This window comes from Eschrichtius robustus, chromosome 2 (assembly GCF_028021215.1).
Source record: "Eschrichtius robustus isolate mEscRob2 chromosome 2, mEscRob2.pri, whole genome shotgun sequence".
Classification (NCBI taxonomy): Eukaryota; Metazoa; Chordata; class Mammalia; order Artiodactyla; family Eschrichtiidae; genus Eschrichtius; species Eschrichtius robustus.
In genome coordinates, this window is record NC_090825.1 from 63,825,387 (window position 1) to 63,837,705 (window position 12,319).

Genomic DNA, 12,319 nt, shown 5'->3' on the forward strand with positions numbered 1-12,319 from the left:
GTGTCGCGTTCCCCTGTATTGATCTTAGTAATTAATCTGGTTAAGTCTTTTCCCTCATGACTGATTTATCCTTGCTTTGATGGCCTTAGTTATTTGTGTTGTTTCATAGATAATAGTTAAGAAATAGTTAAATATTTTCCTTTGAATTTCTTGGGACTATCCCACTGAATAGACAAGTAGATGTGTTGGGGAATGATTTGCCCAGCCAGCACACTGTGGGTTTCCTTTGATAGGAAAACACCTGTGTCCTTATGTGGCCTGCATGTGCTTTGTAGGTGGTTCTAGTGAACATGGTTTCATGTGAGCCAATACAAGTTTGGCATTTTCCTGGATTGCTGCTTTGATTTTCAGCTATGTTTCCATTGACACTGAAAGATTGCTGTAGTGTTTTTTTGCTTGGTTATATTTGCAGTTCACTGTAATAGCTGTTATAAATTGACTTTAAATAACATAGTATGATCTGATTGCAGCTGATAGTAGAAACAATTACCCTAGATAAAGAAACCTTTTTCATTATCTATTATAATAATTTCATTGCTGCTAATGAGGTGTTTTTGATATTGGTAGAAGAAAGCTGGTTATTTATCTTGGTAATTGCAATCATTTTGCCTTGTCTTAACACAATGATACAATAGAGTATAAAGTGTTTGAAATGTATCAATAGAGTATAAAGTGTTTTAAATGTACTGTGATTTTTAAAATAACATTTGTTTTTCTAATGATACTATAAAGCTTGTTCATTGTGCAAAATTTAAAACTATAGAAAAGCTCAAAAAGGAAAAAATTTTAAATCACCTGTAATTCCACTACCTGGAAATCGTCCTTTAGGTGTATGGCCTTCCAGGCTTTTAAAAAATGCACATGCGTAGTGGTAAATTATTTGTGATTTCATTCCATTGCTGGGTTAGTGTTTATGTGTAAATGTGATACAGATCTACTACTTCACATTTTTTTATACCTTTTAAATACCATGCTGTATCTACACATCTTTCAATCTTTGGTGTTCTTTTGAAGCCTTTTTTCTCTTCTTAGACTTTAACTTTTTTTTTCTTCCTTACACCATCCTTCTTAAGTTAGAGTACTTTGCTATTCAGGAGATTATTTCCTTCTGTAAAATTTACATAATATGCAAAAAAAACCCAAGCTAAAACACCCATACTGTACAGAATTCTGCAAAGTTTTTAGCGAAGTGAGGTGAGTAGAACATCTTCAATTCCAAAAAGAAGGCAAAATTAGCTAATATAAAAGCCCTCCTAGAGGACACTTAGAGCTAAAATAGAGTATGATTTCACTTATCTGAGGAACTAGAAGAGGCAGATTCATAGAGGCAGAGGCTGAGGGGAGAGAAGAACAGGGAGTTATTTTTTGATGGGTTATTTTGAGATGATGAAAAAGTTCTGCTAATGGATAGTAGTGATGACTGCACAACATTGTGAATGTGCTTAATACCACTGAATTATACACCTAAAAAGTGTTAAAATGGTAAATTTTACGTGTCACAACTACTGAGCCTGCGCTCTAGAGCCCGAGAGCCACAACTACTGAGCTTGCATGCCACAACTACTGAAGCCCATGTGCCTAGAGCCTGTGCTCCACAACAAGAGAAGCCACCGCAATGAGAAGCCCACGCACCGCAATGAAGAGTAACCCCAGCTCGCCACAACTAGAGAAAGCACAGCAACGAAGATCCAACACAGCCAAACATAAATAAATAAATAATTTTTTTTTTAAACATGGTAAATTTTAGTTATATATATGTAAAATATATGTACTTATATATTATTTTAAAAGCACTTGAAGTATGTCCAAAAAAATCCTGATGCAGTACAATAATCACTTCCTCTAGTTAACAATTTTCATATTTAAGCTCCAATTACTTATCATTCAATATAAAGAATCCTTTTTTCCACCTGTTAATTTCAGAATTTCTCCCTCATGCTAGCATTTTCCTTTCATAAGGCCCAGAGATTGTGGTTTGAAGGGGCAGAGCCCCACCCTATTTGCTATAATTTAGAAACATCTAGAATGTTATCTCAAAATATCAAGACCTCATAAAAACAAACCCTTGTTCAAATTTTCATGAAAGTGTTCTTGATTTTAGAAACTGATTCAAAAAAGTAGTAATTTCTTTTCTCCATTAATGCTTTATTAAGCTTTGTTGACCTATATAAGGGTTAGACGAGGAGGGAGTAGGGGATTAGAAAGATTAGTCAGCCTCCACTCCTAAAAATATCAGAGTGATTTTTTTTTTCTTAATCACATATCTGTAACCTGTCAGAGCAAACTTACTCTGAGATGAAACCTAAAGAATGCATTTTCCATTTTTCCCTGCATTTGAATACAAATATAGGCAGAATGATAATAATGACATATGTTCTGAATTCCTTAAATCTCTACCATATTTTAACATTTGAAAAATTTCAGAATCATTGTCCAGTAGGATGTGTTGTAAATGCTTGTTGGATTAATAGAAAATTACAGACCTTTTGTTAATGGTGTTATACCCTGCCTTACTTCCAAAACTTATTTTAGACAGTTTACTGGGATATATACGATAGAGCAGGACAATAAGAAAGTAAAATGGTATTCAAAGATCAAGGACAAGTAAGGATAGAAACCTAAGATAAAGTCAGTGTTGCTATTTGTCACTATAAGGTGCTATCCAGTTCTCTCCTAGTAACCAAGACCAAAAGGAAAATGGATTTATTGATAAAATTCTGTGTCCATCAGAATCATATAAAATCTTTATTTTGCTGAAATTTATTGGAAAAATAAATTTAAGAAGAGGAATTCCTTAAAGGAAATTTCTTGAGACGTTAACAGAAAATATTTTTATCAATAAACAGTTCCCACAGTTACAGACACATAGCTCCCCAGTGGCCTCAGTGACTGGTTAAGGCGCCACCACTTCTTTAGCGTCTGCTGGGCAGCATTGCTACTTTATCATCAGGTGCTATGGAAAAATAGAATTGTGAAAAAACGTTTCGGCTCCTATAATGGAGTGGCTTTCAGACTGTTCTACAGGGTGTTAGGAGTCCCACAGAGCCCCCTCTAGAAGGGGAAGCGAGGCCTCATAGTGCTGGGTTCTTGACCAAATCAGCGTTCCTTTGATCTCATTGGCAGAGTGAGTTTCTTTGTAAAATTTCATGTGAACAAAGGATTTAACAGGTAAAAGATACTTGAAAACTACTGGTCTAATAGTAGAGTTGGGACCATTGTTTAATAAAAATACACCCAAGATCCCCTGAAATCTGGCCTGACCTCCTTAAGGACAGAAACCCTGTAACACCATAAGACACGTTGGTACCTGGCGTTTTGCTACACACGTGTTTTGATGCCATGTATATAAAGCCATCCACCCACCTGTCTAGAGATTAAATTTCATCTAGACTGCTTGGTATGTGTATGGTTTCTATTTTTACATTCAACTTTTAAATTCATACACATTGATTTTGGAATATGGTGTGAGTAGGGACACATCTTTGTTTGTTGTTGGTTTTTTTGGGTTTTTTTTCTGAAAGAACCAATTAGCTACCATCTTTTTTTATTGATTGATCATTCAGCCTTCCCTCCTGATTTGAAATCTCACCTTAGAATATCTTTCCCCAAAGCATTCTACAATTCCTGCAGTTCCCAGTGAGACCACTCTGTTACCATAGTGTTTCTAGAAAGCACTTAAGTATACGTAAACTGTTGCATTAAAATCTTAGCCAGTGCTTGCTTGTTTTTCTAACTCTTGAATCAAAGACACCCCCCCCCCCCGATAGTTGCCTTATCAGAGCTATTTTATTATCAAAGAAAGATATGTTCTTTTTGTCAGTTCACAACCTGTCAGGAATAAAATCAAACATTGTTAAGTGAGAATCAAACATTATGGTTCTGAAGAATTCAGAGTGGTTGCAGGGATAAGAAAGTTTAATCTTCTTGCTTCGTGGTAGGGAACATATTAGTAAAGTAAACATTGAAAATTGAGGTAAATAACAGGGTTTGAACTTTGAAAAAGTAACCAGAATGCTCCTGAGTTAGCAACATTTAAGAAATTATGTTTTGTAGTTATAGATTTTAAAGTAGGCAGAATCGACAGCACTATCACCTCCATCATAGATGTAGTTAATTACGGTTTCTAAATGCGACTTATTACTGGAGCAGTTCTCCTAAGGTGCCACCAGTCTTTGGAAGTGAGGGGGTGGGCATTATACTCCATCGCTCCTGCCCAGTACGTGGCTCCAGTCACAGGATAGTTAAGGCTCGGTTTTACCATGAGTTTTTCCAGAAATAAGAGACATTTTATGCTGCTGTAGGTCACATGTGAACTGCTGTAGAAAAACTAAATTGATGAAGGTATTTTGCTGAGAAAATAGTCACCAGCGTCCACAAAGCTGGCTAGTGGGTCAGAGTCTGAATTCTAGGTTTTACGGCTAACTGCGTGACCTGGAGTGCAAATACCTAATTTTTCCCCCCAGATTTCTTTTTACATTCTCCCAAATGTGTTCTGTAAACCATTATTGTCAGAAGGTGCTCCAGGAGAAGTTTCAAGGGTCCATGGTTAAATGAGTTAGAAATGCTGTGTACTAGATCAGGTGCAAGAAATGCACAATATGTAGTAGAATATTAAAGGCTCTAAGAAGTCTTACAGGAAAGAACCCTTACATCTTTTGAACCTGTTTCTTGACATCTCTAAGAACGCTGTTCCATGAAGTCCACTTTAGGAACCTGTATTAGGTGTCTGAGGTTATTTAAACCTCTATAATTCTAGTTCTAGTAAAAAAAAAAAAAAAAAGTTTTATCTTATTTCAACATGGTACTTTAATTTGTAATATCGGTGTGGAATCTTCTTCAGGAAACACTGGAAAAAGCCTTTGATTGTACAGCATCCTAGTACTCATGGATTTTACACACAGTGTTACAGAGAAGCGTTGTTTTCCCCTGTGAGTACCAAAACCTTGATTTGAAATGATTGGTCAGAAAGAGGCCGAGTCAAAGGTTTCCCTGCTTTTCAAGAGCTTTGTCCAGTACCTCAGGTTCTACCCAGAATGTTTCTATAAGGTGCCATTTGATGTTAGACACTCTTTATATCCAACATATTTTCTTTTGTTTAATACAATTTCAACTGTTAATGGCTCTAAGTACATAGACCCCTGTAGGGATCTTTTATAGTTATTGTTCAGAAAATAATGTCTGGCTTCCTAATAATGAAGTTCAGAGGAAAATCAGGATTTTGTCATCTTGTTTGTAGGATGGGGGCTGCAGATAACATATATAAAGGACAGAGTACATTTATGGAAGAACTGGCTGACACAGCAGAAATAATAAGAAAAGCAACATCACAGTCTTTGGTTATCTTGGATGAACTGGGAAGAGGGACAAGCACCCATGATGGAATCGCCATTGCTTACGCTACACTTGAGCATTTTATTAGAGATGTAAGTATCTTGCATACCTTTTTGTACAGGAATGGTGCATACTATACAAATTGTTTTCCTGACCTCAGTTTCGAAATATTCAATATTATCCTGCTAGGATAATAGGATCCTAGTTGATCCTATTCATGCAATTGATCATTCAAATGCTATATGTGGAACTCAGGTAGACTGGCCCTAAGTAACGTTTGTAGTTCTTTGATGTGTCTTCCTTTCTTTTGCTGAGGCAGAATAAACCTGGTCAGTAGGAGAAAGGCCTCCTTGGCAATATTTCCACCTAGAACTGTATCTTACTCTCCTTGGCAAACTAAATCAAGAGCAGGGGCCATTCACCTGCAACCCAGTCCTTGAGAAAAGAACCAAATAAGAGATAGTGCCATTTTTGCCCTGTGAAATACTTTTTTCAACAATATCCTAGAAGATATCCTTATAAGACCTTTGATCTGATCTTTCGGTGTCTCTATCTTAGTAACACCTTCAGTGCATGTGTCTTTTTATTTTTGAGTTCATTTCTTTTTTTTTTTTTTGGCTGCATTGGGTCTTTGTTGCTGTGCGTGGGCTTTCTCTAGTTGTGGCGAGTGGGGGCTACTCTATTGCGGTGCGCGGGCCTCTCATTGCGGTGGCTTCTTTTGTTGCGGAGCACAAGCTTTAGGCACGTGGGCTTCAGTAGTTGTGGCTCGCGGACTCTGGAGCGCAGACTCAGTAGTTGAGGTGCACGGGCTTTGTTGCTCTGTGGCACGTGGGATCTTCCCGACCAGGGATCGAACCCGTGTCCCCTGCATTGGCAGGTGGATTCTTAACCACTGCGCCACCAGGGAAGTCCCAGAGTTCGTTTCTAAGCATCTGAATGTGAACTTTTGTTTGTGTCAAACTTTGCACCCCTGTCATCTCCATCAAACTGTCCCCTTTATTAACTGTCTCTGTTTTTGTTCCTTTTGATCTCTCCTTTTTTTCTCTCACCTTAGCACCTGCCCCTGAACCTTGTCTCTTCTTTGGTTTTTCTTTTTCTATTTTGTTCTCTACTTTTTACACTTTTCTTCGTCTCTGTGTCTTCCTTCCATTTTCATTTCTTCCTTTCTTCCTTAAATAGCCAGTAAAAGCGCATTTTTGCTCGTATTTCTTTGCAAAAATAAAATCCCCTTTTCTTTAAAGTTTTGTGGCCCTCAGTTTTTTGTTTAAACATTTAGTTAGATTACATAGTTAATGATGACATATTTTCTGTTTTAAAATTAATACTTTTTATTTTTAAAGAAATTCTGTATTTGCAAAAAGATAACAGCTCAGGAACTTTTCTTTAATCATTGTAGAAACTACAGGTTCAGTATGGTTCTATATCTGCCTCCAAAACACACTTCTTAAACATTCATTTAAGAATACTACTCATGCAAGAGGGAAGAGATATGGGGATATATGTATATGTATAGCTGATTCACTTTGTTATAAAGCAGAAACTAACACACCATTGTAAAGCAATTATACTCCAATAAAGATGTTAAAAAAAAAAAAAAGATACTGCTCAGCTGTAAAAAAGAATGGAATTTTGCCATTTGCAGCAACATGGATGGGCATTATGCTAAGTGAAATAGGTCAGACAGAGAAAGACAAATACTGTATGATATCACTTATGTGGAATCAAAAAATACAACAAACTGTGAATATAACAAAAAAGAAGCAGACTCACAGATACAGAGAGCAAACTAGTGGGGAGAAGGAAGCAGGGAGGGGCTTTTTAGCGGTAAGGGGAAAAAGGGTTATTACGGGGTTATATGAAATCATGTGTGTGAAACTTCCGAAAATTGTAAAGCACTACAGAATTTAAAGAATCTTTCATTTAATAAAAAATAGATTAATTAATTAAGACATTCCTTTTTTTTTGAGCCTTCAGGAACAAATTATGACAGAGCTGAATTTGTCAACTTTGAGTTTCCTTTAACTGAATCAACTCTATAGCAGTGTATCAGTTACTATGACTGCATAACAAAATACCCTGAAACTTAGTGGCTTAAAACAACAATAATCATTTATTGTCTCTCAGAGTATCTGGAGGTGAGAAATTTGGGAGCAGCCTGGCTGGGTGGTTTTGGCCCAGGGCCTCTTCTGAGGTTGCAGTCAAGTTGTCACCCAGGGCTACAGGATCCTCTTCCAATGTGGCTCACTCGCATGGCTGGCAAGTTGGTGCTGGTGATTGGCCAGGGCCCTCAATTTCTTTCGCTATGGGCCTCTCCATGGGCTGCTTGAGTATCCTTACAGAGCGGCATCTGGCTTCCCCCAGGGGAGACGTTCCACGAGGCCAAGGTAGAAGCAGCAGCACATTTTATTTTGCCGTCATGTTGTTGACTACACAGGGCCAGCCCTGATCAGTGTGGAAGAGGCTACTCAAGAGCATGAGCATTGGGAAGCGAAGGTCTCTGGGGCCATGTTGGAGGCTGGCTGCCAAAAGCCGTTTGTCGCAATTTCAAAGAGTCATTTAGGCACCTTCAGGAACAAATTAGGACAGAATTGAATTTGTCACTTATGTGTTCATTGCTTCCGTAGCAGTTTTTGGATATTCTAAACGTTGATGAAGAAAGTGTTAGTTTTAGATAAAGTTTACCTTGGAGTTAAGTCATTGAAGAGGATTCTTCAGGAACAAGAGACCCTAACTTTTTTATGGATGAAAATCTTTATTTTTCATGTCTTTTGATTGCTGGGATGGGGAAGAGAGGAAAATGAGGAGTCAGGGAGGCTACGTGTTGCTGCTGCAGGGTGAAAATGGCCTTGAGGGGGGCAGTGGTGTAACCCAAACCCTTAGGTCTTCCAGCTAGAAATGCCCGTCAGCTCAAGGAAGGGACACCAGGGAGACAGCTGGTCCTAAGATATTTCAGGGCAGATTTTAAGAGCAACTTGTCAAAGAAATCCTGCCTTAATAGGTTTATTTGTAATTGTTTTTAGAGAGAAGGCATATGTTCTGACTTTTAATACGGCGAATGGCAGATGAATCAAAACTGGAGTTCTTCAATTTGATTACCCTCTTCTGCTAATTTTTAGACCAAGATTTGGTGTTAACTTCCCTTAAGATAGGGATTTCTAGAACATGTATAACTGTGCTTTAAAACATTGCTAATTAAGTAATCCACAAGTCTGTACTGATACTAACAACACAAAAATAAATTTTAAAATTGTGAGGGTAGGGAGGAAGAAGGGAAAGCTCTACTTTACAAAATTCCAGCTAATAGAGAATGCTTTGTTGTTTTTTTTTTAATCAACATTTATTAACTACCAGAATAATAACTGATTCAGGCAATGATGATCAACAGATAGTAAAACCTTTGGATGAAAGATTGTTGGAGAAAATGATATTCACACAGTTTCAAAGTATCACCCCCAAGTTATTTATTAATTACAAAGGAGAAAGGTGTCAGTACAGTGAAGGAATCTTCTGGGCACACACTTAAACCAAATAATCAGCTTTAGCATCCCCAATAATAGATCAGATTGACATCATGTGCCTCCTGATGTGATATACTGAAAAGGGTATGTCACCTACGTATATATGTAATATTGCTGGCAATAAGTTTTAATCTGAATTGAATGAGGCAAATCCAAATTGAGGGAGATTATGCAAAACAGCCCTCCTGGATACTTCAAAAATTTTAAAGACATAGAAGTCAAAAAAGAGAAGTCTGGGGAACTGTTCTAGATTAATGGGGGCTAAAGAGGCATGACTAAGTGCACCACATGAGTCTTGATTTTTTTTTTTTTAATATAAAGAAATTTCTGAAGAACATTATTGGGACAGTAAGGGGAATCCATGGACTATATATTAGTAAATAGTGATATATCATTGTTAAATTTCTTGAGTGTATTAATTTTATTCTGGTTATGTAGGAGAATGTTTTTGTTCTCAGAAGATAGAATCTTAAGTATTTAGGGACCAAGTGTCATGATGTCTACAATTCTCAAATGGCTCAGGAAAAAAGTGTGTGTGTGTGTGTGTGTGTGTGTGTAGAGGGGGAGGGAGGAAGAAAGGGGAAATATGGCAAAATATTAACAAATGGTTGTCTAGATAAAGAATACATGAGTGTTCACTGTACTTGTCTTGAAGCTTTTATGAAGGTTTGAAATTTTTCAAAATGAAGTTGGAGAAAAATTTAAATTAAAATTTAAAAATAAAATAACTTTCATTATGTCTCACTGCTTTAGGTGAAATCCTTAACCCTCTTTGTTACCCATTATCCACCAGTCTGTGAATTAGAAAAAAGTTACTCACAACAGGTGGGGAATTATCACATGGGATTCCTGGTCAATGAGGATGAAAGCAAACAGGACCCAGGTATGAATTGTTCTTGCAGTAAGTACAACTAGAATTCTGTTGGTTTTCATAATTTATAACTTGAAGTTCATAGAAGCATGAACTTATTGCTTATTAATCATAAAAGCTGTGAATGTTGATTGTAATTGACATTTGTCCAAATTCATTTTCTCTAAGCTTAGGGTCAGATAGAATTTGCATTTATCCTCGCCATGTCTGAATCCTTCTCTGGCCCTCCTTATCTCATTTTTCTACAAGAAGAAGGTGGGGTGAGGGGGTCATTTAGGTTTTATTCTTAGATCCATCTCAGGAAAGATGCCCTAACAGTCTAAGTGTATTAGTTATCTTTAAAAATACTCAATACATTTCCCAAAATATCATTTAACATTAATTACTTACTAAGAGCAGTACTCTATACTGGCCATACATGTTATCTTAATTTGACAAGGAAAGTGAATCTCGGGTAAAGTGGGTTCCCCATGTCAGACACCTGGGTGGGGGCTGAACTGAGCCTAGAATCCATGTCCTCTGCCTGCAGTTTCTCTTCTGCTCTGCTAGAAATGTTCTTTTCGTGAAAAAGAACATCATTAGCCAATAGAAAAAATTCAAGTGCTGTAAGTAATATAGTAGATTTTAGCTTTTTTTTTTTTTCCCCTGTTCAATAATAATTTTTTTTAAGCTGTGGGCCAGTGATGGTTTATGCATTTGGTGTGCTACAATGGAAAATCCATTATCAAAGATACTCCAGAGTCCAAATTTTATTTTGGAAAAGTAATAAGTAAGGATGGACCTGAAAAAGATATCAGGCAACTGGCCCAAATAAAACAAAGCACTGGACCTAAGATAAATGTAATGTTAGGCAGTCCTGGCCTTTCACCACCATGCGGTCTTGAAAAACACATCATAAATTCTCTCATGGAAGCAGTTTTGTATCTATTCATCTGCATCCAAAGTGACAGGAGGAGCTTATAAGCTAAAATCCAATGGGATAAACAAAACAGAGTTCACTAGCAGGGAAGGGTCAGTGGTAAGTGTTTGATGTGAACTGACTGCTAACCCAGGCCCTTACATCTTAAGTGTTTTGGCATTTTATTTTATTGATTTAGATTTTTATTCGTGAACATAATTTTTAAAAACTAAATGATCCAAAGACTCATGCTAACAGGCAGTGTTCCCCTGCTTCCATCCTTTTATTACTCCACGGCCCCTCCCCATCCCAGTCCCAAGGCAACTGCTTTTGACTCTTTCATCCATTTCTTCCATAGTTCTAAATACTGTGCTTATTTTCCTATCTCTTGGTTCATTAACCTGACACAATATTTACTGACTTCTGTTAAATGAGGGTCTTCGGCCCTCCCTTCCCCTTCCTCCTGGTATAGTAGTTTCACGTTTTTTCCATTTCATTCACATTCATTGTTTTCACTATTACTGCCAGTAGGTATTGCTTACTCATGAGCCAAGTATGGAGACAAGTATGTTTTCTTTCTTTAACAACGTTTTTCTTGAAGGTAATAATTGTTTTTAGTTTTTCATTGTTTTATTTGAGTCTATTGTTGAAAATTCCTGTATCCTCCAATAGCTTTGCAAAACACCTCTCTAGACAGTTTTCCACATGATTGAACCTGTTGGTTCCAGTTTTCCCCAGTGGTGTCATTCTTCCTGGAGCCCTTTGTCCTCCTGCTCATCTGAACTGGTTGTTTCCTAGGCCTGCTGCCCAGCTGTTGCTATCATCCTAGGAAGTCTCTTAACCTCTCCTCTGTGCATTTGATTGCAAGTAACAGAACACTTGGACTCACACCAGCTCAGACGATGAGGATACGTATAATCTCGTATTACAGGAACCTCAGGAAGGGTGGGCTTCAGCTCCTCTTCTTTGCAGTTCTCCAGGCTTTGTCTTCCTGCCCTGCTGGTTTCATCATCAGACTAGCAGCAAGACGGCTGCAGCTTTTTTGGGCATCGCATCCAGAATTGACAATGTCGGAAGGAAGAAAAGGGACCAGCTTTTCCTGTGACTCTTTTCTTAGGAGCAAGGGAACTTTTCTTAGATACCCACTAGCATCTCATCAGTGTCCTATCTTATTTTCAGGATTGAATCACATGATCATTCTTAAACCAATTCCTAGAAGTAAGAATGGAAGGGATAACTTTGATCAGCCTAGACTAATTGGGATCACCATTTGGAGCTGGATATGAGGACACTGCTCCCTGAGATAAATGGTCAGGGAGTTAATTCCTTTATAAATCAGGGTTTTCTTAGAAGTGGAATAGATTTTGGATAGGCTACTAATAATATCAACTAAAGAAGGTGAAGTTTTTAAGATTTTGCATGAATGAAAATGTCTCCATACCTTCACACTTGATTTATAATTTAGCTAGGGCTAGAATTTTAGGTTGAAAATAATTTTCACTCAGAAACTTGAAGCATTCTTCCATTGCCTGCTCACTTCCAATATTATCCCTGACTGTATCTGTGCTTCATCCTTTACCTCTGACCTAATTCCTCTTCTGTCTAGATTAGAGGCCGTTGGTCATCGGTAAAAGGCCCCAATGGCCTTTTGGGTGACTTCCAAGATACTATGCTTATCTGTTTCCCTTGGTGTGGTAGATA

General features: G+C 37.5%; 1 protein-coding gene across 5 annotated transcripts in view; it reads left to right on the forward strand.

Annotated features, from left to right (window-relative positions):
• MSH3 (mutS homolog 3) overlaps positions 1 to 12,319 on the forward strand; it is a 192,717-nt gene that overhangs the window by 172,842 nt on the left and 7,556 nt on the right. For all 5 annotated transcript variants that reach the window (XM_068535584.1, XM_068535586.1, XM_068535585.1 and 2 more), the window contains exons 21-22: positions 5,237 to 5,423; positions 9,603 to 9,732. In XM_068535584.1, coding sequence (XP_068391685.1) covers positions 5,237 to 5,423; positions 9,603 to 9,732 — 317 coding nt within the window. The remainder of the gene's footprint in view (positions 1 to 5,236; positions 5,424 to 9,602; positions 9,733 to 12,319) is intronic.